The sequence below is a fragment of the Chanodichthys erythropterus genome, chromosome 22, assembly GCF_024489055.1.
Source record: "Chanodichthys erythropterus isolate Z2021 chromosome 22, ASM2448905v1, whole genome shotgun sequence".
In the NCBI taxonomy this organism is placed as follows: domain Eukaryota; kingdom Metazoa; phylum Chordata; class Actinopteri; order Cypriniformes; family Xenocyprididae; genus Chanodichthys; species Chanodichthys erythropterus.
Window position 1 is genome coordinate 24,540,128 of NC_090242.1, and position 26,192 is coordinate 24,566,319.

At 36.7% G+C, this 26,192-nt stretch overlaps 1 protein-coding gene across 1 annotated transcript; it reads left to right on the forward strand.

The window, feature by feature from the left end:
• Window positions 1-813: 813 nt before the first annotated feature.
• ddx10 (DEAD (Asp-Glu-Ala-Asp) box polypeptide 10) lies at window positions 814-26,192 on the forward strand. Its single transcript, XM_067375625.1, has 18 exons — window positions 814-1,073; window positions 1,607-1,667; window positions 1,757-1,887; window positions 2,930-3,088; window positions 3,184-3,304; window positions 3,735-3,924; window positions 4,045-4,171; window positions 5,672-5,834; window positions 6,036-6,120; window positions 6,964-7,065; window positions 8,394-8,481; window positions 8,788-8,876; window positions 9,474-9,834; window positions 11,767-11,886; window positions 11,963-12,127; window positions 16,509-16,565; window positions 20,425-20,588; window positions 25,848-26,192. Exons 1-18 carry the CDS (start codon window positions 885-887, stop codon window positions 26,047-26,049), a joined length of 2,574 nt encoding a protein of 857 aa, XP_067231726.1. The 5' UTR covers window positions 814-884; the 3' UTR covers window positions 26,050-26,192.

Below are 26,192 nucleotides of genomic sequence, written 5' to 3' on the forward strand. Positions count from 1 at the left end.
CGTCCCCTTCCAGGCAGATTTGTAACATCTGTAGTTAATTGGAACTTCTTAATTATTGCCCTGATAGTGGACATGGGGATTTTCAATGCTTTAGCTATTTTCTTACAGCCACTTTCTATTTTGTGAAGCTCAACAATCTTTTGCTGCACATCAGAACTATATTCTTTGGTTTTTCTCATTGTGATGAATGATTACAGGAATTTGGCCTTTGTGTTTCCTCATGTTTATACTCCTGTGGAACAGGAAGTCATGGATGGACAATTTCATGTTTATGATCACCATGGTGTGCTTAAAAAAAAAAAAAAAGTATATATGAATGGGAATATACAAGATATTTTACTCTTAAAAAAATTCTAGGGGTGCCAGTAATTTTAGCCAATGTGTTTTAGAGAAAAACATTTATTTCATAATGTGATTTCACCCCCCCCCCACACACTTTCAATTCTTTTCCTTCAGTGAAAGGTTATAGTTTTGCTAATTTTATGAATTAAAAATCAAAAAAATTAAACAATGCAGATGCAACTGTACAACAAGATCATTTTACATTTTAATGACTAAAATAAGCACAAATCAACTATTTCTGAGTGGACCATTAGACCATAATATCCACGTCGTAAATAAAAACTGTTACTCTGCTACCCCATGATCTTTTCGAGTTGAGGATGTATACAATATTAATTATTTAAAATGTTAACGGTAATTTGCCTTGTTTTAGATTGGCATCTCTGAGGTGGATCAATAAACGTGTCTCATCGCTCCGGGTCGTTAGATGGCGCTAAATCACTTAATCAGTAACGCTCACTGCGAGCAAAACATCTCGCGAAGTAAACATTCACGTGTTGTTACGTTGGTACACACTACCTAGTCAACGAAATATAGTGAAAATGCGGGTTAAAAAGAACAAAGAGAAGAAAAAGATAACCGATGACCCTGTAAGGGATTTTGAGAAATGGAAAAAGAAGTACGATAAAACGAAAACCCGGGTCAAACGAGCTCAAAAGCCCACTAATAAGAAACGCGGCTGGGAGGCGGAGAGAGAAAACATACAGAAACTGGTGGATAGATACTCGCAGGTGAGATTTATAATGCTGATATTTACTAGCATTTCTGACGTCTATTGTTTGTTTCTAGGGGTTGTCACGTGTTTACTTACCTGTTATGCGGCTGTTGTGACATCTAGCTTGACAGACAGATCAATCACCGTGTAAACCGTTTAAAATGAATGTTAACAAGCACAAATCTTACTAGTCCTTAGGATATTGTGGGACCCATCATGCTTCAAGTGGTTGTATCTGGTCAGGAAGCCTGTCAGCTCAGGTGTTCACATAAACATGATACTATTTTTTTCAGAGGTCACTGGTTCCTCAGTCCTGGGACAGAACAGGCCACATAACTGATATAAAAGTTTAAGTGTCAAGGATTTGGATTAATTTAATTAAGCATATTAAGGATTCAGACATGTTTTCTGTGTTCTGCATCTTGCTTTTTATGTGCTGAATCTGATGCAGATCAGTTTATCAAATTACTGAGGTCCTGATGTCATTCATTAGACACCCAATCCATCTTGAAACATGCCACTTGATTTTCTTGTGACGGTTTTTCCTAGATCAATGCCAAAGAGGTTGTGAAGTTCTCTGATTTTCCACTTTCAAGAAATACTGTAAAAGGTGAGCAATCTTGTTTATTTGTATGCTTAGTTATAAGTTCATTTACGTGTTCTTAATCTTATCCTTTATAATCTTGATCATGTCATTAGGTCTTCTTGACTGTCGGTACCGGCAGCCCACAGAGATTCAGAGGCAGACTATTGGCTTTGCTTTGCAAGGTAAAGATGTTCTTGGTGCTGCAAAGACGGGCTCTGGAAAGACTTTGGCCTTCCTCATCCCGGTAAGCAATACACCTCTGAGGTTTGTTGTAGTTTTAACTTAGTAAAATTATTCTTTCAAGAAGATAGGTGTGTTAACACGGATGTGATTTTTTTATATATATATATATATATATATATATATATATATATATATATATATATATATATATATATATATATATATATATACTACCGCTCTAAAGTTTGGGATCTGTAAGATTTTTAATGTTTTTAAAAGAAGTTTTGTCTGCTCACCAAGGCTTAATTTATTTATTTAAAAATACAGTTAAAAACAGTAATATTGTGAAAAATTATTACAATTTAAAATAACTCTTTTCTATCATGTGACATTTTTTTTCAGGATTCTTTGATGAATAGAAAGTTCAAAAGAACAGTGTTTATTTGAAATCGAATCTTTTGTAACATTATAAATGTCTATACTGTCGCTTTTGATTGATTTAATGCATCCCTGCTGAATAAAAGTATTAATTTCTTTAATTTCTTTTCAAAAAATGTTTCAAAAGCTTCGTATTTTAGATACATGCTGTTCTTTTGAACTTTCTATTCATCAAGGAATCCTGAAAAAAAGTATACAACTGTTTTTAACATTGATAATAATAATAAATGTTTCTTGACGAACTAATCATCATATTAGAATGATTTCTGAAGGATCATGTGACACTGAAGATTGTAGCAATGATGCTGAAAATTCAGCTTTGCCATTGAATAAATTACATTTTAAAATATATTACAGTTGTTTCACAATATTAGTGTTTTTACTGTACTTTTCATCAAATAAATGCAGCCTCGGTGAGCTTCTTTCAAAAACATTAAAAAAATTCTGAATCATTCCAAACTTTTGACCTATAATATAATATCATTTTAAACATGTTATATTTATGTAAGTATGTAATGAACATTTTAGAGAAACATGATTGTCTTTTAATTTTAGTTAAATCTTTTCTTTTAAATATTTCATCTGCAGTGCTACTCAGAATTCAAACCTAATTTGAATTCAAACCTAAACCGAAAGCCTCTCTAATACACTGTGACTGTCTGCAGGTTTTGGAGTGCTTGTATCGTGAACAGTGGACTGCGATGGACGGCCTCGGCGCTCTCATCATCTCTCCCACTCGAGAGCTGGCCTATCAGACCTTTGAGGTGTTGAGGAAGGTCGGCAGGAAGCATGAATTTTCTGCCGGCCTTGTAATTGGTGGAAAGGTGTGCCTTTTTAGTTTTTAGAGTGGTTCTTGCATGTTTTCTGTCTAGGTTTTTTTATTGTGTAATAATTGGTTATTATTTGTCAATAACTGCAGGATCTGAAAGATGAATCGGAGAAGATCCATCGTACAAATATCATTATCTGCACCCCAGGACGTCTGCTGCAGCACATGGACGAGAATGCCACATTTCATGCTTCAAATCTGCACATGCTTGGTAAGATGATGTTTAATAAGTGCTGTGAACACAATTCAGTTCAAAAGTTTGGGGTTTAATGTTTTTAAGGCTTATGCTCACCAAGGCTGCATTTATTTGCTCACATGATGCTTCAGAAATCATTCTAATATGCTGTTTTGGTGCTCAGAAAACATTTCACATTATTATCAATGTTGAAAACAGTTGTGCTGCTTAATGTTTTTGTGGAAACCGCAATACACTTTTTTTCATGATCCTTGATGAATACAAAGCTCAAAAGAACAGTATTTATTTGAAAAAAACTTATGTATCAGTATAAAAGTATTGGCTGTCACTGAATCAATGTACTGCATCCTGACACCAAACTTTTGTGGTGTACAGTATATGTGTGCAGGTCTTATTTTCATCCCATTATTTTCAATAACATGACACGCATCCTCTTCCACGGCAGTACTTGATGAAGCCGACAGGATTCTAGACATGGGTTTTGCTGACACACTCAATGCCATTGTTGAAAACCTCCCGAAAACACGACAGACCCTTCTCTTCTCCGCCACTCAGACCAGGTCTGTCAAAGATCTGGCCAGACTGAGCCTGAAGAACCCAGAGTATGTGTGGGTCCATGAGCAGGCCAAGTTCAGGTAAGATTGTGTTTTTCTAGTGATTGGGCAGTTGGGTCACTCAGCCTGCTCATCATGTCAGTAGCTTTTTGACATCATAGACATGCTGACCTTGTACACTGATATATTTTTTTTCTGCAGCACTCCTGCAACTCTGGAACAGAACTATGTGGTGTGTGAGCTGCACCAGAAAGTCAACATGCTCTTCTCATTTTTGAGGAGTCACCTTCAGAAGAAGATCATAGTCTTCTTTGCCTGCTGCAAAGAGGTTAGAGCTCAAACTATTTCTGTTCTGTAGTTCATCACAGTGTATGTTGTCAGAGAATACAGTGCGGTTTATTTCTGTGATGGCATTATTCCAGTCTTCAGTGTCACGATTAGGAAAGCACGCTATTGGATTTTTGCTGATATTTTTCAACTCATTTTGGCCGGTAGCCGATGTCGATACCAATATATTTTCCTTTTGTTTGGAAACAGCACCAAGTGTCTCCTGTGTGGGGATTATAAATCAAATAATTTTCCATTTTGGTTAGTTTTGAGCAAAAACTTACTTGTTAGAACTAAAATATTAAAGATTAAAGCTTTGAAATTAGCAGTAATAAAATCAATCACTGCTGTTTTTTCAGACAGATGCAGTTGCAACCTTAACATTTTATTTGTGAATTTAACATTTGTAGATGGTCTACAGCAAAAGAGCTGTAAAAATTCTGAAAATCTTTTAGAGCTTCTTGGATTCAAGTACATTTCATAATCTGTTCGGAATCTGTATATATATATATATTACACATTAATGAATAAAAATATGCAATTATTTAATTTTCAAGTGTCATGTTTGTGATTTTTATTCATCATGTAAACTATAGCTTCTGACCTTAAAATTAAGTCAGATTTTATGACATCATATTCATATATGTTAAAATAAATCTTTAATTCTGTGATGAAAAGCTGTATTTTCAGCATCATTACTCCAGTCTTCAGTGACACATGATCCTTCAGAAATCATTCTGATATGCTGATTTATTATCAGTGTTGGAAACAATTAATTGATCAATTATTTGACGAATAGTTAAAAAAGAACAGCATTTATTTAAAATAGAGATTTTGTAACAATATACATTACCTTTCAGAAGTTTGTGGTCAGTAATTTTTTTCTTTCTTTTTTTGAAAGAAATGAATACTTTTATTCAGCACGGATGTGTTAAATTGATAAATGGTAGTAAAGACTTATATTGTTATAAAATAATTATATTTTGAATAAATGCTGTTCTTTTAACTTTTTATTCATCAATGAATTCTGTATCACAGTTTCCATAAAATATTAAGCAGCACAACTGTGTACCACATTGATAATAACTGAGTATCAGCATATTAGAATGATTTCTGTAAGATCATGTGACACTGAAGACTGGAGTAATGATGCTGAAAATTCAGCTTTGCATCACAGAAATAAATGACATTTTAAAGTATATTAAAACATTTTTAAATTGTAATAATATTTCATAATATTACTGTTTTTTCTGTATTTTTGATCAAATAAATGCAGGCTTGATAAGACTTGTTTCAAAAACATTAAAAATAGTAATGAGTCCAAACTTTTGACCGGTACTGTATATACATTTATTTAAATCCAAAGTTGATACCAAATATATTTTCAGGTTTGTCATTATTAATACTAGTAGTGCCATACTGTTATGTAATATAATTATGCATCTCTGTTAATAGTAGTGTTATTCTGTTAAAATGTATTGTTTTTTCTCTGTATGTGCAGGTTCAGTATCTTTTCCGGGTCTTCTGCCGGTTGCGTCCTGGTATCTCCGTTCTTGCTTTGCATGGGAAACAGCAGCAGATGAAGAGGGTGGAAGTTTACAATGACTTTGTCCGCAAGAGCTCTGCAGTACTATTTGCCACAGATATCGCTGCCAGAGGACTTGGTAACATACATTTTTCTGTGGATATCTGCCCATATTGGTCTAAAATGATTGAAACTAGTTCTGTCAATTTATTGTTTTAATTGACTACAAATCTCAGCAAATGTTTGTGAATGTTTGTATTAATTAATCAGCATGTCCTGCAAAGAATTAAATTTGATTGACAGCCATATTTAAAAAAAAAAACATTGTTTGTGGTCCTAGACTTCCCTGCAGTGAACTGGGTGCTGCAGTTCGACTGTCCTGAAGATGCGAACACATACATTCACAGAGTTGGCAGAACAGCCAGGTAACCCTGATACACTGTATTATAAACTGTTTTATTCTGTACTCACTGGTTACATTTTGAAACCTCATTGTGAAAATATTTGCATTTACACAAGAGTGTAACACTAGATGGCAGATTTGATCTGTTCCTCATCCTTTCTATATTCAGTACATATGGAAAATTTGAATTCTGCTCTTCAAATGTTTAATATGTGCTCATACACTGGATTGCTCTTGCAACCACACTTGAATGTTTTTATAACCTCATTTCCTCAAATAAACAGTAGGTTTTCTGACACTGATGTCTTGTTACATAAATTCATATTCAGTCACTGTACAGATTTCTCTGTTGACGCTGCCCATGATAGATTAATGGCAGCTCAACTATTGAGTTATTCCATTTTTGGGCTCTGGCTTGACTTGTTACAGTTTCACCTGGAGGGTAAAAGTATTAAGCAAAGCAGTCTAGCTAAAGAAACATCAAATTTCTCAATGCTTAGAGTGAGACGGCACACACCTGCCATCTGTCTTTTCTTTGTGCTATACTTGTCTTTTCTGTGTGAAATCGATATCCTCAGTAACTCCCTTTTGTAGATCACCACCCTCAGCAGAAAGCTCATGAGCTTTAACACGAGCTCTCATAGAGCTGAGCGCTTAAAAAAAAGAGAAACCTGTGTGAGAGGCCTGTATTGCAGCAGACCACCCAGTGTGACCTTAAAGGGATAGTGCACCTAAAAATAAAAAATCTGACATCATTTACTCCCCGTCATGCCATTCCAAACATGAATGCTAATATTTGTTTTCTGTGGCATGTCTGAGTGCATATTGAGTGAATTATTTGTTTTAACTCTCTGTTTCTCTGTAGATATAAGGAGGGAGGTGAAGCGCTTCTGGTATTGTTGCCCTCGGAGGAAAAGGGCATGATTGAACAGCTTCAAGAGAAAAAAGTTCCCATTAACAAAATCCAGTGAGTGCAGCTCATCTTTCCTGTGTGATTGCGCAGTGAAAATAAGAGGGGTTTGGAAATGTTTATTTTTGTCTGTGCTTTAGTGTGTGAAATGTGGCCTGATTCTTCTCTGGATTCTGGTTCATCAGCATTTTGCAAAGCATGGTCTTTGTGAAGAATGCTGCTGAGAACAAAAGATGGCAGCTTAATGCATATGATCATTATGATCAGTTATGTCTGCTGTGAGAATGCTACTGCAGTCACAGTCTCCATGGGACTGAGTTTGCTTGCTGTTAGTCAGTGTTACCGTTACTGTGCTCAGTATCTGCATTAAATGTCGATTTGTGTGCTTTATTCATTTACATATAGTAGCTGAAGCAAATTGTCACTAAATATTCAGCAATCATGTATATATATAATATATAGTAATCAGTAATATCTCTTAGATTAAACATTTTTGGTAATGTAATCTGATTATTTTTGGATTACATTTAGATTACTTTTGTGCTAACCCTTATTTGATGTCACATATATTGAAGGATAATCTTGTACTAATTTGACAGATAAAAAGAAAAATATATATTTCAAATTAGTTATATTTTAAGATTCTTTTAAAAGTGCAATGTATGGACAGTTAATACTTTAAAATACTAACAGTAATGTACCTGTTATTTGCTAATAGTAACACTGAATAAAACAAAATCACATCTTATGATTTTAAAACATTTACTTAAGTAAATTTAGAAAACAGCAACATTACAAAAACAAATATTGAAAAACATGAAATTTACAGCAATGTCACTGCTACATCAAATATTTAATCTATATTTTATATATTATTATTGTTATATTATTTCCTATATTCATCTGTATTTAATCTATATTTCCCCCTTACTGCTGGAAAAACGTGAAGAATCACGAACGTATATAAGCAGTAGGCTTATTATGAAAAAAATATAAATGTTAAAAAAATTTTAAATTTAGGAGAATCAATGAATTGTGAACAACTTACTGCCATTGTGTAAATAATATGTAACCATGTAATCCATAAAAAAGAAACTAGTCTGGTTACAAGTATTTTTAAAAAGTAGTTACTCTAATTACAAGTACTTGATTTTCGGAATTTGATTACGTAATCCAGATTACATGTAATCCGTTAATATATATTTATAATTTTGTAAAAAAAAAAAAAAAAAACTTTGTCACATGTTTCTGACAATCTGAATGTGGTTTCGTTGATCCAATCACAAATATATATCGGACCGTTTACACCTGTCTTGACCACAGATGGTAATACCAGCTGTAAACAAGGTCAATTGTGTTAATCATTTGTTTTAATTCATTCTCAGGGTGAATCCAGAGAAGTTGGTGTCGGTTCAGGAGAAGCTGGAGGCCTTTCTGGCACAGGAGATAGACCAGAAGGAGCGGGCAAAGAGGGTAAGGCCAGAGAGGAGTCCTGACTTCCTGTGCAGTCTGTCACACCTTGTCTCGAACACTGGATGTTGATGTTATACTGTAGAGCAGAGCCATGCTTTTAGGATAATCTGATTGTCTGCCTCACGCTCTGGGCTGAGCTTTGTGGGGCTCGTTATAGAGAGATGAACAGCCTGAAATATAATCGGGCAAATTGCTGCCATGAAACGCCTGCTTGTGCACTCTCACTAATGTGTTTATCAGGGATAAGTTTTCAGATTTTATCCTCCGTAATACCTCTTCTCTTTTTTTCTCTCCTCTCAACTGCAGTGTTTCATGTCCTACCTCCGCTCAGTCTATCTGATGAAGAACAGAGATGTCTTTGATGTTTTCCAGCTCAAACTCCCAGAATATGCCATGTAAGTGGATGCTGTGAAGTAATGCCCAGTACCAGCAGTCCTCTGTGTGCATGTGTTTGTGTGTGGCATGTGTGTCCACTTTGAACACACTTATGAGTGCTTAAAATGATGTGTCATTGTTATGCAATGAAAACCTCCCAAAAGAAACCATAACCATCTGTTCTGAAAACAGAGACTGTTTAATACATCTTTCATAATTCATCATAGTCTAGTAGTTAGTGTCTATATTCTCTGCCCACATTATCCTGTCCAAAACTGTCTGTAAAATGATCTGTCACTATGTATTCATAGTCATATTTACGTATTCACTATGTATATATAGTCATATTTATGATCATATTTGAACAGTTTCATTTGGTATATTTTATGATGCAATGCAGTTTTTAGTAGTTCAGGTTGGTTGGTTACTTTCTTTTAAAACAGCTTGTAACTTTTAATTTGAAAAATATTTATGTTTTATATAATATAAATGTTTTTTTTTTTTTTTAAGTTTTTGTTTTGGCCACAACTGACTGCATTTATAAAAAGTGGCAAAAGAACTAAAAGTACTAAAGTAGATCGTTCAAGTTCATTTTTGTGTGATCTCATCACTGTCAGGTCACTGGGTTTGGCAGTGGCGCCACGGGTCCGGTTCCTCATTAAGGCCCAGCAGCAAAAGAGTGAAGCGGCGCAGGATGACAGCGGTACTGCAGAACACGAACCTGAAGATGAGCTGGAGAGTTTCAAAGCCAAGCTCAAAGGACGGCAACCTGAGTCTCAGTCCTCACAGTCTGAGGAAGAAGATGACGAAGAGGAGGAGGGGAATGATGGTGATGATAATGATGATGAAGAGAAGGAGACATTAAAGCCTGCAGCTCTGCTATGTGGCTTTAATGAAGAGGACGACGACAATCTGGACCTTCTGACTGTCAAACGTAAAGATGTGTTCAATATCAGTGAAGAGAGCGAAGACGATGAGGTAAATAAACAACACGCATCTGGTGTCATTACAGTTATTCCACATTTCTGATGGTCCTATGCACACAGGCATTTAGTCTTTTGTCAAAAGGTGGCACTATAGAGCCCCTCCTCCCCGACCTTTTTTAAGGCTTTACCCACGTCTACTGGACGACATCTCTGATGTGTGTGTCGAGTTTAATGCAATTTGAAGCATGCTAAGAGTCTCAAAAACACCAAAAACAATATTAAAGTTTGACATGTTGCCATGGCAACAATATTTAAGATATCAAGAATCCTTTAGCAGGTCTACATCTGATGTGTTTTGACATTATAGTAATGAAGTTTTAGCACCCTCAATGTCTTGACTTCATGCTGACCAAGTTTGATGGCAATCGGATGTATCGCCTAAGAGAAGTATATCAAATATCAGAACGTGCGTTTTCCAAACAACCCATGATGGCTGACTTCCTGTTGGGCTGATGTATGACTTAGAGCACGAAAGTTTTAAGGCCTGATGAAGTCTATATGTGTACCGAGTTTCATACATGCAGTATACATGCAAGTGTATGATGTTTGATATATGGACCAAGATTTCGGACCAATACAAATTACACACTTCAGCTAAAACCTGAAAATTGTAATGAGTCCATGACTCTAAAATAGAAAAAGAATTTAGATGCTTTTTCAGTCATTTTGAATCCTCCTCAGCTATTGTGACCCATGCACCGTTTCAGGAGGGCTACTATTCAAGTTCTTTGCACTTTGCGTTCAAAGTGTGTTGTTTCAGTAGGCCTGCAGATATCAGGACGTGCTAAATTATGTAACACTTCTCTCAATATACCTCCGAGACACAGTTAGCATGACTCCTGTGCAGACCTGGCAAGTTTATGAGAGACGCGGACCTGTGAGTCATGTCAAAATTGCCTGATTTGTCTTGAGGCTTTTACAAGACATTTCTCTTATAAATAAATGCTGTTATTTTGAGCTTTCCATTCTTCTATTCATCCTGGGGGGAAAAATTACAGTTTCTACAAAAATATTAAGCAGCACAACTGTTTTGAGCAATAATAATAATAGTAAATTTTCTTAAGCAACACATTAGCATATTAGAATGATTTCTGAATGATCATGTGACACTATAAAATATCTTAAAATAGAAAACATTTATTTTAAATTGTAATAATATTTAAGTTTTGTTTTTTTGCTGTATTTTTGATTAAAGAAATGCAGCCTTGGTCAGCAGAACAGACTTGCCAACCACAAATGTTTGAACGGTACTGTGGCAACAATATATACACAGACACACACCAAAGATTTTATCATGCCTTAAACGGTTAAAATAATTAAACCTTTAAAAAAAAATGACTAAAAAAATAACTAGACTGCATAATACAATAAAATATGGACATAAAACAAACAATATTTAGATTTCTAAAGACGCATCTATTCAATAATTTACTCATCTGTCACAATAATCAAATCATCTTTTGATAGCTTTTTTCAGTGATTTGCAATATATTGAGTCGTCAGGACCACGTAAATGATTTGATTTTAATTTTTGTAGATACACAATTGTGTCAAACTGTGTCAAGTGATGTGATCAGGCTAAAGGCTGCTATAGTTTAAGTGGCACACAACTGTTGAAGTGCAGATGAGCAGGATCCTTTTTTCGAGTTTGCAGAGGATTTAAGTGGAAAGTGGTTTTCTTCAAGATCTGAACCTTTTCACATCTCATCAGCACTCAACTTTAATGACTGCAAAGGAGAAAGTAATAGTGTGGAGTGGTGTTGGGTGTCAATGTCCTGGATGAATGAAGGGATCGAATGAACTGCTTTCTAAGCTCCTTTATGAATTCTCAATTTCAGTAGGTTTTTTCTTGGCTCCAGGGAGTTTTTATGGCAGCTTTTATGATTACATCTGGTTATGTAAAACATGTTTTTTCTCTCTTTAGGGTACAGATGCTAATGCCAAGAATAAGAAACTAAAAGAGACCAAAATCAAAGGTGCAAAGAAAATAGTGAAAAGAAACTTAAAGGTCAACACTAAGAAGGTCTTCACTGAGGAGGGAGAGGTTTGTATTACCAGAACTCATATATTAAAGAGGGTCATAAAAAGCATTGTAAATGAACTGTGATATATGTGTGCAGGAGGTGCAGCAGTGGCCTCCACTGCAGAGGACAATGGTACCAGATGAAGAGGACGACGAAGAGGTGTCTGGCATTAACGTGGAAGCAGCCAAAGAGCGACTCCGCAAAGAAGACCAGGCATTTGACAAGATCGAGTACCGTCGTAAAATCCAGGAGAAACACAGGGTGAGATCAACTATACCATCATATTTTCCATCCTTCTGGTTCATGCCAAGTCCATGTGGCTCCTTCTTAAATAAAATGATACAGAGAATCCTTTTGATTCATTGTGTTCAGCTCCAGGTGTTCAGATTAAAGTAATATTGAAGGAGCTAAGGCCAAAGGGCAATCAAAAACACTCTGGCCCTGTGGCTGGTGCTTTCACATGTTCGGGCAGTTCGAAAATAACTGAGATGCCTGTGCAGGCAGCATGGCTTCAAGCTCCAGGCATCGGTGCTCGAGATTGGACCTCTGACTTATTACTGTAGTTCTGAGTATTGGAGAAGCTTTTAAAGGATTGCTCTCTGGCAAAATCACACCATTTGCACCATTCCAGTGGAGAGTGTTTTCTCGTTAAGTGTCAAGTGTTGTGAAGTATATCCCTAGTTTGTCTGATGCAGTTTTCAGTTTATTTTTTTATTTTTTTAAATCGATCGCTGGGAGTGTGTAGCTCAGTGAGAAAGCACAGAAATAATGGAATCTATTTCTATAACTGAACACAAATGAGGACTGTTCTGGTGGCATTTCCCCATTCCAGTCTAAAGTTGTTGTTTTGTTTTTTTTTGCTGTTTTCCACATGTATTTATAGTGGTAGTGGAGAGAGGACAGGAATTGATGGGCAGAAGATTTCAACTTGCGGCACTAACTTGAACACCACGAATCATTGTCTGCTAACCACTAAAATTTTAGGTTTCCTAAAATAATAATTAAATATTTAGTTAAATCATAAAAATGTAAAATAAATATTTTAAAAATAAAATCAATTAAAATTTAAATTTTAAGTAAAATTTTTGTAATTTGAAAAAAATTAAGTAATTTTTCCAAATAAAAACAAGTAAAATAAAACGCTTACTAAAAAGATGAAATATTTTATTTGTTTACCTGCATATCATGTAACCATTAACCAAAATCAGAGAACCATGCATATGCAGATGTGTTGTTGAATTACCCAAATGTTAACTTAAAATCTCAGAGGGTACTTCAAGTAAATATTTTGTTTTCAAAAGTAACTTTGCAACTACTTGTCAACTAACTCTGAGTATTAGTAGACTGTTATGTTAGGGTTATTAGAAGTTGATATGTATTTGCAAAGTCACTTATAGTCAGTAGAATGTCAGATATTTGGCAAACGTTCTACTAATTCTCTAATGACTGATAGTTGACATGTAGTTACAACATGTAGCTGTCAGTACAATGTCTAAAGTGGACTGTTGAAATAAAGTGTTACCAATATTTTATGTTAAAGACCTTTGATTGACAAAGACATTTGGCAATCCCTGCACTAGGCCATGTCTCTCTTTAACTAAATAAATCATCCATTGAAAAAAAAATATATTAAAGTCAGCCTGAAATAGGGATGTGCCCAAAAGCCAAACGCATTCTATGGAGCCCCTAAAAGGAAATCTAAAAAGGTTAGATATTTGTCAATGACGCTCAGAATCTGTTGCGTACCAAATCCTCTGACATCGTCCTCTCAGTCATCTCTCCTGAAATCTGATGTACTGTAATGTCAGTGACTACTGCAGCAAGCCTAACCACGTCCCTTTAGGGACTCTGTAGAATGCGTTATTCATTTTCCATGCCTTTCCGAATTCGGATTTAGGCTTCAGGTACATCCCTAGTGTAAAATAAGATGTAATGCCATTTATTTTTATTGGCACATGTCATTACAGTGATTATAAAATGGTTAGTTCCTGTCCTTTATTCATGATAAAGACCGCTTCAGCCAACAGTTCTGTGTATCACTACACAACACCCTTAGCAACCACTCTTAGCAACGTAAACTGTTTGTTCTCAATTGATATTGTTCATTGAAACTTACTGTATTATGTAGAAGAGTATTTTGACAAAGAGAGTGACGAATTTATTACCTGCATTCAGATTTTGCATTTTCCTTCAGGTCAGTCCTATGTTCATAATAAAAAATGTTTAAATGTCCGATGTATTATCTTGTCCTTTTAACAGTTCAGGGGTTTTCCCGTGACTGACAGCGTTAGTCAAAGCATTTGTCAGTTGCGTCTTGTTCCGTGTTCACATCAATTCAGTCTTTTTAATGTAAAAGTCTTCACTACTGACTGACGCACTCATAAAGACAGTCTTTGCCGCCATCTAATGGCATGAAAAAGTAACTTCTGTTGCTGTTCACAGTCCGGGACCATTTTTTTCCGGCGGAAGGAAGGCTTTTAGTGAAAGTTTACTTCATGAAAGCTGCGTTAATACATATTTTTTGCTTTAATATTTGTATTGTGTGGCAACCATTTTATAAAAGCAATAAGGTACTCAAGTCTAGTGCTGTATCATGAATAAGTCACGGCTGAAGGGGTTGCAGGCACTCAGCTTAACAACGCCCTTCAGCTGTGACTTGTTCACGAAACAGCACAGCCTTGAGTACCTTACTGCTTACATAAAACATTTTTTTGCATACAACTTTGATACAACTTTCCTTTTTTCTGACATCACTTGCACGTAATGTTACATGACAATGTTTCCCAGCAGCCAAACAGCTATTTAGCCAATGTTTTGGCAAAATCTCTTTCGGGTCAGGCTGTATTCCCAATTAATAAAATGCTATTTTTTTGTCTTGTATCCTATTTCGCCGAACAATTAAAATGGCTTGCAAACTCAGTTCACATTGACTTTAAATAGCCTTGAATTTTAAAAGTAGTATATTTAGCCTCGGTTTAACATTTTCTGTGTTAACCCAGGATAGTACACTTTATGTCTTTCACTTCTCAGCCAAGCAAAAACTAAAATAAAAGCATGCTGGTGCCAGTCTCTCTTGCTAATTTCTCCTACCAGTGCTGTCAAGTGCTGACATGCAGACTAGAATACAGTTAAAACTCTTCTTTTCTTCTTTTTCTCTGAAAGATACGAGGCAGAAGACATTGGCGTGTGTCTGTGAAAGTTCCTGTGAAAAGCCTAACCATCCTAATCCATTTAGATTTGGTGCTGTCATAGACTTTGAGAGGCAGCTACCCAGTAATCCATCAAATACGTGCACATGCTCATTAATCAGACACACTGGGTATGCTGGTGCGTTTGTTGCATGGAGTCTTTATTACTCCAGCCGAACAGCATTTGTAGCTTAGCCCTGTGAAATAGAGACTACCATAATGCCTAGACTTTTTCCTGTTCCTTTAAAACCGCTAAAGGGTTTTGCTGCGTATGTGACGTGTGTCAAGTCAGCATCTCTGTGTGATCAAGATTTGTCAGTAAAGTTTAACTTTAAGGGTAAGGGTTGGGTTAGTCCTTAGACCTTTTTTTTTTTTTTAATCAAGCGTCCTTGTGGATATGTGGGTGGATAGTAACTTATTCATAGAGTTTATGGCAGTGAAACAATCAATAATACTCATTAATCAACAATCAATGTATTTTTAAAGACTTAAAATATATTAATTATAACTTATATAATCTATTAATGGCATACTGTATCTAAGGCCCTGTTTACACCTGGTATTAAGATGGTTTTTGGTTGATCGAATCACAAGTGGATTATGCTAAGTACAGGTGTAAATGGGGTCTAAAAAGTTTTGAGCTTGTCCACTTAAAACCACTTCCAGAGGTTATCGAAAACAAATTTGACCAGATTGATTTCATACTGTAGACGCTCATGTAGTCGAATGCATTCAAACAGCCACAAAAGCCTTCTCTCCACCTACCAGTGTTGCCAAGTCTGTGGTTTTCCAGCAGAATTGGGCTAATTTTACACTCTTACACTGTGGATTGTTTTTTTTTTTTTTTTAGTCCCCCTTTAAAAAAGTACACCGGAAAATCCTAGTAATAAATTATAAATTAAAACAATAGTCTCAAGAACGCCCAGGGACATGGCAAAAATGTGTTTAATATTTCATCCAAAATATTGAGACATTTGGTGGCAAACTTCCACTGTATCTGACTTTGATTCTGTGGCACTGATATTTATTCAATGATGTATCCAAGTGAACCGTTGGATGTATTTCTACATTTAGCATCATTTGACATTTCGAAAGTAATAAAAAGCCAATGAAATGCACTTGACATTGGTTTTATTACACTCTCTGCTCTCTGATTTCCATTCACCCCTCAACCTCTTAATATTTCCTGTCTCCCAGACATCTGCGAGTCACTTTTAATGTGTATAGTTGTGTCTGGCAGTCCAGTCGCCCTTCATACTGGAAAGTGACACACGTTCTCTTCATTCTCTCTCCAAAAGAAATGCAGAACAGTAAAGTTAAATTATGCTATTTCTCTGAGTCTGTGTAATCATTTCAAACCCTGGCTGTTTGACATGTTTATGAGATTGTGCCGTGACCAAATCTGAGTATAGTGCGGCTTTATATTAAATCTGTTTTTCTCTTATTTTGAACAGGAGAAAAGACTGAAAGAGAAAGCAGCTCGGAGGGAAGCGAACCAAAAGCAGAAAGAGGTACGTCAACCGGAGCTCAGAGTCATCTCAAAAGCTATAACATCTAGTTAGATATTAATGATGAGTGCCGGCTTTGTACGTGAATTAAGGTTTTAAAGTAATTTTGACATTTTCAAAGGTTCATAAAATGGTTTCTGATTTGAAATGAGGAATTCCTGTCACAGGGAGTCAGAGGAGGGAGATGCCCCTCAGTCTCTGGCCTTTCCCTCCCACAGACAGCCCATAATTCATAGGCTGGCAGCTGTCATGTGTCCCGTCTCTCTCTGCCTGTCCTCACTGGGGGATTGAGCTCTGCGCATCCATATGGAAATGCAGCTGCTGCTCTCCTCTCGTTTGTCATCTGATCAATGCAGCGGACTGTCCAAGAATGCTAGACTATTCATCACCTCCCTAACAATGAATCTCAGCGCTCCTTTAGCATTCATTCATTCCTTCGACTTAACAGCCCAACTGGTGGTCGATCTGTCCGTCGTTACAAGTAGTCCAGATTAATTTAGAGAGCTATTGAATCGCCCTTTTGACAGCATATGCTGTAACAGATAGCAGTTCTGCTTCATTTCCTGTCAGTTTCACTTCTTTTGGTGCTCTTCTCGAGACGTTTGAGGAAATAGATGGACCTTTCAGAGTCTTGTTGTTTAATCGGAGGCAGTCATCACAGAGATATTAATTTATATCACACCATCTGTTTACTAAAACTTCTCTTCAAAATACTCAGTTTTACCTTTCCTAAATATCTTTATTACAGCGAGAGTGATTTTAAATTTCAGGCCTGGAAAAGGCATTGCATAAATACATTTTTAAAAACATCATGGAAATGAATGTAGTGAATATATTATTTATTTTAGAGATGCACAGAATATTGGCAGCATAACTGTTATTTCCAATGTCAGCTTATTTTATCAGCCAATATTGGATATTAAATTGTTTCTGACAGCATTTTTTTGTACATTTTCTATAGAAAAATATCCAAATTTCATATATATGATTTTTTTTTTTTTACAAATTTTGAAAATTCTAACTGACCCCAGATATTTGAATGGTAGTATAGTACTTTTTTTAAATGCATTTTAATGTTTTTATTCATTTTGTCTGCTCTAGTTTTGTTTGAAGTTCTTGCTTTATTCCAGAGAGTTTATGCTAACCTCCTGTTTTTGGCTGTTCTCGTAATCTGACATTATTCAGTGCACATAGAGGCATCTGTTCAAAGCGCAGGTCTGTCAGCAGAATTCAAATAGGTTTTACAAAGCATGATTAGATTACAGCACAGCCAGAAGCAAGGCTGAATGCAGAGTATCCTGTACTTGTACAGACCCCTTATCAGGTCCAAGTACAGATATATACAGTCTCCTGTAACCAAATTTGACGGCAAAAAAGGTTGGTCTACATTGTAGATTATTCAGTCACCCAAGTGCCACCCAACTTAGACAGGAAGACATTGTTTAACTGATGTATAAAGTGACCAACCACAGTTCAATTTGCATGTTTCATATTATATAGTAGAATACAAGATTGGTGTGAAAAATTTAATTTCTACCAATCTAGGCAGTCTGTTAGATGTGCATAGTACTGTATATATGAATTTACACAGTCTGGATGTAGATTTATGGGGGTTTTGTGAAAGAAAGAAGGATGGTTTGGCCACAGGTATTCATTTTTCTATGTGTTACTTAAACCAAAGAAGAAGAGGTCAGAACATTGGGTCAGACACACTGTACCAGCATTAAGAAGCTTGCCTGAGGGCACAAGAGGTCACTCTGAAGGTGTAGCAGGCCAGTGGGAAAACAAACCTGGTTGTGGCTGGCCCATAGTCAGATTTGTTAGGTTCCTAGAAGGGTTGCAAAATTCCAGGAATTTTCAAGGCTGTAAAATTTCCATGGGAATTAACGGGAATATATGGGAATTAACAGGAGTTAATGGGAATAAACAGGGAATTGCAGGTTAGCCTATAACAGGGAACTTAAATGTGGTTAAAATGTAGAAAAAAAATCTTGCAGCATAATCTTGGTTAAAACATCCAGATTTATGCAATTTTAGTTTTTCAATTTTTACCCTCCACATTCCTCAATCACATTCACACAGCACACTACTTCCGGCAGAGCTATTGAGGCCACATAAAGACTTGTATTGTTAGAAAAGATTTTCTTATTTTGAATAAATGCTGTTCTTTTTAACTTTTTATTCAAAGAATCCTGAAAAAATATCACAGGTTCCAAAAAAATATTAAGCAGCACAACTGAAATTTCCAACATTGATAGAGTATCAAATCAGCATTTTAGAATGATTTCTGAAGGATCATGTGACACTAAAATAAACACACGCATAACAATTGCTGCAATAAAAATATATTTATTTTACATACTTACTAAATTAGAATTAATCGGATGCAAAAATTGGATGTTATCATGACCAGACTTAAATGTTTATATTTATGTTTGTATATGATATATTTTGTATAAATATATATAAAATGTATATAGAAATTTATATACATTTCCAATTAAATCCCATAAATTCTCATAAATTCCCGTTAATTCTTGTTAATTAAGTTTCCAAATTGGAATATTTCCAAAATTCCCCAGGTTAAGTTCCCGTTTAAATTTTCCGGAAATGTACTGGAAACTTTACACCCCTTTGCAACCCTAGTTCCTAATAATTTTAAAGAACAGAGACGGAGCTGGAATCACTTCTTTCACCACTGCCGCTGGAGAAAATGGTTACTATTTGGCTCTAAATGATCAAAGAGTGGCCGGTCAAAAAATACAGCGTGGGTCCCGTGGTCCAGAATCTTTTTGGGCAGGAGTGGAACACACACATTGCGGGAGCAGACGGTAATGATCAGAAATTCAACGGGACCAGGATTAAAGGAATAGTTTACCAAAAAATTAAAATAACTCCAGTGGGTTAATAAATGCCTTCTGAAGCGAAGCGACAGGTTTTTGTAAGAAAAATATCCATATTTAAAACTTAATAAACTACAATCACTGGCTTGCAGCAATGGCCGTACACGCATTCATGAGAGAGTCGAGTTCCGGTGTTAAGATGACCTCTGATCCAATGTTAGAAGTCTAAAATGAGAAGTTTTAAACAAAAATGTTGGAGGATTTCGATAAAAGAGAAGAGAAGCTACATCATACATCTATTTTTTTTAATATAACTCTGTGTTTGGCTGAAAGAAGTTGTCATATACACCTAGGATGGCTTGAGGGTGAGTTAATTATGGCATAATAATCATTTTTGGGTGAACTATTCCTTTAAGAAAATAGTCCCTCGCAGGGCTCTACTGTCTATGGCCTCAAGAAAGTCTAGAACACATGGAGAAATCTTTCAATTAGCATTAGCCTTCAGCTCAAAGCCAGTTTCTCAGCTGCCCCCCCTCGGATTCTCAGTTTTAATGTTTGAAGTATAAGAAATAGATACACTCTCAGAAAATTTGCAAAAATTTACCTTTACAACAGCTTTTCACTGGGGCAATACCCCATTATAGGAACAACTTTATAAATTATCTCAATGTACCTATCATAGTAGTCTACTCTTTAATACGTTTAAGGTATTAAGGTGCAATTTCTGCACTTTTTTTGACAGTGTACTCTACTTTGTGTGCTGTTTTATGAGGGTTTTTTGCACAATGATTTGTTTTATAGGTGAGTAGGTGGTCCTTCAGCATGCATCAGGGCACATTAGTATTTACGCTACAAATACAGTGTGGTCACATGCATTTTTACACATGTATTAAGCACTGACCCAAAAGAGTGAATGGGAAAGAAAATATTCATGGCAAAAGACGCCATGTAATATACCAGATAATAAGTATAAATATAAATCTGAAAATACAGTAATTGATGTATTCCCTGTCACACAGGAGAAAAACAAACCTGCTGCTGCTGCTGATAGTGATGAAGATGAGGATGATGATGATGAGGAGGAGGCGGTAGCGTATCTGTCAGGTGCTGAAGATTTTGACCCCAGCACCCTTCCTGACCCTGACAAAGTGCGCGACTCTGAGTCCTCCTCCGAGGAAGATGGGTAAGAATGAAGCTTTTGTGAACAACATGAATGACTTTCATCATTTTCAAAGGTCGTGCTGCATTTTAAAGCACTGAAATTCATCTCAATGAAAGTCGATTGAGTTTTTTGTGAAAAGCTATGAGCGTTAAAAAGGCACAGGACATGGCCTAAGTTATATTGATCCTCTAAAATACAAAGTTTCTAATTGTGTACAGCTTCCAATTGAATCCCTATATTGAGAGTTGAACCAAATATCATAATGGCGTTGCAGAGGTATGCAGTGCTTTGTGTTAGTTGAAAAACCATTACACCAGTAAATCAAGCCAATCAGTCCGACACCACATCACGAGGCCGTAATTATTCTGAAATGAGGAATTGATTCTTCTGATACTTAATTACCGCCTCGGCTTTCTCAGCTCTCTCTGCTTGTATTGAGTTTGTAGCGTTCGATTAGACTCAGGCATGCTGATCCGGTGTTCTTTTTGTACTGAGGTCCGCTGCAGAATTGCCTCTCGGAGGAGTAATCCTTCTACAGGGGAAAATGATTCATGATGATTCATTTTCCCCATGGAAGCATTAAGCACAGATTCTTTAGTTGGCTGTAGATAATCTATAAAATGCATAATTACATCCAGATTTAAAGTGAGAGGTAGGAGCATACGTTATGCATTTTTTGGCACGCTCACTCTCTCTTTCTAACGCTCGCTTTTTGTCTCTCTTGTAAACCCTGATCACATCCTCTGGTGTCCTTTGCCGTCGATCTTTCCATCTGTCGGCCTGCACCTTTATGTCTCTGTTTTTCTGTCATTCTTTCATGTACGCACATTAGGACTCTCGCCGACACACACAAACACTTTCGGTGTAGCTGTGCAGGTGATACGGCATAGACAGCAACAGTGGCTCTGATTAATGACTTGGTGCGGGGTGTTTACTGCATGGCTACACTTACCGAATGCAAGAGAGGCTCCAGCGCTTTAAATCTGATAAATCTCTCTTTCTTTCTCTTCCTTTGGCTCACTCACCCACTTTCTCTTCCGTCATATCGAAGGCTGGTGTTCGGGACTGGAGCCAGAAGCATCGCTAACCCTGAGCTCTTTCCTGTTGCGGTACCTGTCTCCCTGCTTTGCTGTCTTGACAGATACCCCCCTCCCATAAATCTAATGGGATCTTATTGGCCCTGCTTCACCTCTGCCCCTGCCAGCGCTTTGTGTTCAGAATAGCAAGAATGCTGTACAAGTCTTTGGGAGTATTTCTTAAAGGGAGAGTGCAGTCACAGTGAATGCTGAGTTACAATGAAATTAATGATTCGTCAGTTTATGAAGGTTCATATGTTTGTGAATGAATCAGTTGATCTGGTCTTTCATTTACAACTCTCTTCTCAAAATAATCATTCTCAAGTTTAACTGACTGACTTATTGATACTGTCACAGCAGTTCCAACAACTAAGAAACAACTAAGATCCAACAACTAGGGCTGCATGAATAATAGAAATTAAACCAATATACAGTGTTCCTAAAGTGATAGTCACACCCCCCCCCAAAAAATTTTTTTTATCATTTACAGGGCTCAACAGTGCGAACATTTCTAAAAATAGATCTAAGTAAAGAACTGTAAAATGTTTTTAGGAAAATTAAAGTTTTTTTTTTTCTTTGTTTTTTCAAGGTCAAAAATCTGAAAAAACTTTAATGTAATTATCATTTTAAAGGGGTCCTATAATGCCCCTTTTACAAGATGTAATATACGTCTCTGGTGTCCCAGGAATGTGTCTGAAGTTTCAGCTGAATATACCCCACAGATCATTCATTACAGTTTGTCAAATTTGCCTCTATTTGGGCGTGAGCTGCTGTGTCTCTTTAAATGCAAATGAGCTGTTGCTGCCGGCCCACTTTCCAAAAGAGGGCGGAGCTTTAACAGTTCGCGCTTCGGTTTCTCAACAACAACAAAGCTGGAGAATCTCACGAAGCCAAAATGACGATTGTCAGTAACAGTGTTCAGCCTTACATTGTTCAAACTGGAGTCGGACACTGATGGAGAGACTCAGGAAGAAGTTACAACTTATAAAACGCATCTGGACGTTTCTAAGTGGTTAGTGGATAAATTTATGTAGCTGCTGTGGAGTTGATTCAACTCATAGACTAGCATGTGCCGTCATGTTAATCTTTTGTGCAAATCCATTGTTGAATTGACCCTCCTTTGTGAGTAAAACAGCATTGTAGAAACACTCTACTACAACAACACTAACTCTTCTCTAAAGCAGCCCAACATGGCCTCAACCCCTTTGTTGTGTATTCCCGGGGGCAGAGTTTATGTAAATTTTAGGGTTAGTGATGTCACTAACACAGGAAGAAGCTTGTTGTAGTCCCTACCAGCCATTTGTTGTAGTCCTTAAACAGAAAATTCTTTAAAAGAAAATATCCCCCTTTGCTTTGAACTTTGAGCGTTGTAACTCATGCAGATGTCGTTTATGCTCTAACAGCAACATTACACAGTAACTAAAGTTAAAAAATTGAAATCATAATCAACCACCCTTTTAAGAGGTCTTAAGGCGGGAACACACCAAGCCGACACCGACGAACTAGTGGCGACGAAAGCAGACTGCGGGGTTTGTTCACGTTGGTTGGTTCACGTCGGTCCTCGTTTGTATCCAAAGTTGCCCTGACACACCAAATCAACGCTAGACAGCCGACGGCAAAGTAGCACGTCAGTTCTGCACCTGCGTGAGATGAAATGCCTTTCCGAACCAGCAGGTGGCAGTATCTGAGCAGTCAATCAGAATGATCAGATGGACCGACGAGCTCCGACGCCGATTCAACATTTCGAATTGGCCGAAAAAAAGGCGACGAGGACCAACTTCAGCTGACGGTGTGGAACACACTGAGAAAACTTAGTCGGTCGGTCGCACAAAAACTACCAGACGGCCGACCGTCGGCTTGGTGTGTTCCTGAGTTTAAAGGCAAAGTAGTTTGTCCGACACTAGTGGCACCCTTTTCATGCTTCACGCATCCCCCAACTCAAATACAGCTCTTACGAATGCTTGTGAAGGCATGTCTTAACAGGTAAAAGGAAGCTATTTTCAATAAATGCTCCAACATATTTTACTTTTAGCTGTGTTGCTATGTGTCATGAGAAAAACTAACACTCTGTCTAGAGCGAACACGAGCGTCTCAATTATTAAACCCATCCAACGTATCTGCACTGAGAATATTTTTTGACATGATGCTCCACAGCTGTTTGAGGCAGATATACATCAAAGTAAACATTATAAACTGGTACATTTATCTTTCTGAACAGGTGCATAATGATGCTGTATAATATTGAAGTGTCCATTATAGCGCTTTGCAATGCAATGCCCCATACGAAAAGCAAAATTTGGCTTGCACTTCTGTAAATGAAGCTGAATGTCTTTTCCCATGTAACACGTCAGCCATGGTCCCACATCGTCTAAACACCCTCTGCCTCTGCCTGCTACAGTAGCCAGGCCCCAAATTCACACTATAGGTTTAACTGGAAAGAAACTGACGATTGTTTATGATCTACTCTTGATGAATTATGACAATGTTTACATAATTATTAAATAAATAGTTTTAATATTGAAATATACCTATAGTGTAGTTTAAGTTTTAAGTAGAGGTGCTTTATTTAGCTAGTCAATTTTGAAAACATAGTTTTGCACATCCCTAATCCTGAGTCATTGAGCTGGCTGGACATAGCCAGTGATTTTAAACTCTGTATGACCAGAAGCCCTTAACAGCTTAATGATGTGTGCTAGCTGCAACCCTGACTTATAGACCAGAGCATAGATTTTTCCACCTCTAGGTGGTCTCTAGACAGGTCTTTAATGATATTAGTTGTTCAGGATATACATGAGTGCACAATTTGAGTCTTAACTCATTTAATTAAGTTAGAACCATTTAAGACCTTCTAACTTAATTAAATGTTGTGCTGATCTGTCATCATTCCTGGTTTCTTCTTGGTTTTATTATGTAGAAGAGCTGTGCAGAACCTACTTTAGATGAAATCTCTGCTAGATATACATGAGTGCACAATGTACTGATACTTCCCTTCCCATCTACATCTCATTGCATATGGAACCTTATGAGCTATTGCAAAGAGTTCAGGAAGGCACAGAAATTTCTCCTCATAGCACCCAAAGTTCACCCAAAAATGACATTTCTGTCATTAATTACTCGCCCTCATGACGTTCCAAACCCGTAAGACCTTAGTTCATCTTTGGAACACAATTTTTTTTTTTATCCTCAATAGAAAGCAATGAAATTACCACATTCAAGTTCCAGAAAAGTAGTAAAAACATCATTAAAACGGTCAATGTGACTACAGTGGTTCAACCTTAATGTTATGAAGCGACGAGAATCTTTTTTGTGCGCGAAAACAAAAAAAAATTACATCTAACTTGCTAACTTTTATCCCAGTACTTCTGTGATAATATGAATATTTGTTACATAGAAATAATGATACTGTGTGATTGAAAAGACTGTTAAGCTGTTTCATACCAATACATAACTGCTTTCTCTGGGTCAGATTTGAATGTTACAGTGTGATTTTTGTCAAAGGTTTAATAGATATAGGCAAATCATTGTCATTTACAAATAAGAATCAAGATTGTGATCTTTTAACGATTAATCATGCAGCTCTAGTGGAAGTTTTAATGCTATTTCCATGACAAAACATTGTTTTTTGCTATAAATCAGACCAGAGGACAGCTTTTCACACCTCAAAGTCTCTTGACAGGACTCTAATAGTATAAGTTGCTCTGGATGTGCATGATTGCAGCCTTAACTCATTTAATTAAGTTAGGAATTGGTTATCAAGGTCACCTGCATGGGCCAGTACATTGAAAAAACCCTTTACCTCATACATGTTTTTAAAATGCAGTGCATGTTGATGGTAGGAACTGTCAACACCTCCCAGATGTATGAACATTTTTTGATAGACATTTCAATAATGCAGTACCCTGTTCCAAGTCTTATTTTAAACATTTTCTTAAAGATATCCATGAATAAACCATCCAAGCAACCTTCAATATTCAGAATTTTTTAATGTAGTGAAACAAACAATTTTTGAAACATTTGTTTTTTACTATTATTTTAGAAATGTGACACGAAAGATTGAAGTAATGGCTGCTGAAAATGAAATTGAAATGGGGTGACACAGCCGACACATCTTACCACACTCTCCCCTGTATATCTAGCCTGTATTCCCCTTGTATTCCGTTTTCACATCTGTGCATTAACCCTTATTTTATCTTTGTCTTTGCAGCGATTCATCAGATCACGGAGGCAAGAAGAGAAGCTTCAGAAGCGACAGCAGTGAGGATGATGATAGTGATGATGAAGTACAGCAGACACAGGTGGGCAGGAAGAAGCCCAGGAAGGAGTCCACAGTAACTCCTCTGGACACTGGCCTCTCGCTGGCCGAAGACGAGGAGCTTGTGTTGCATTTATTGGGCAATCGCAGCTAGTTTCTTTGGAAACAGGTCCCTCTACCTATCTTCCCCTTCAGAGTTCCTTATTCATTGTATGTTGATTAATAAAAATGCCCCTTTACTAATAAAATGTATCATGATTGTGGAAACTTCAAGATTCAGTCCCACACATATCTTTA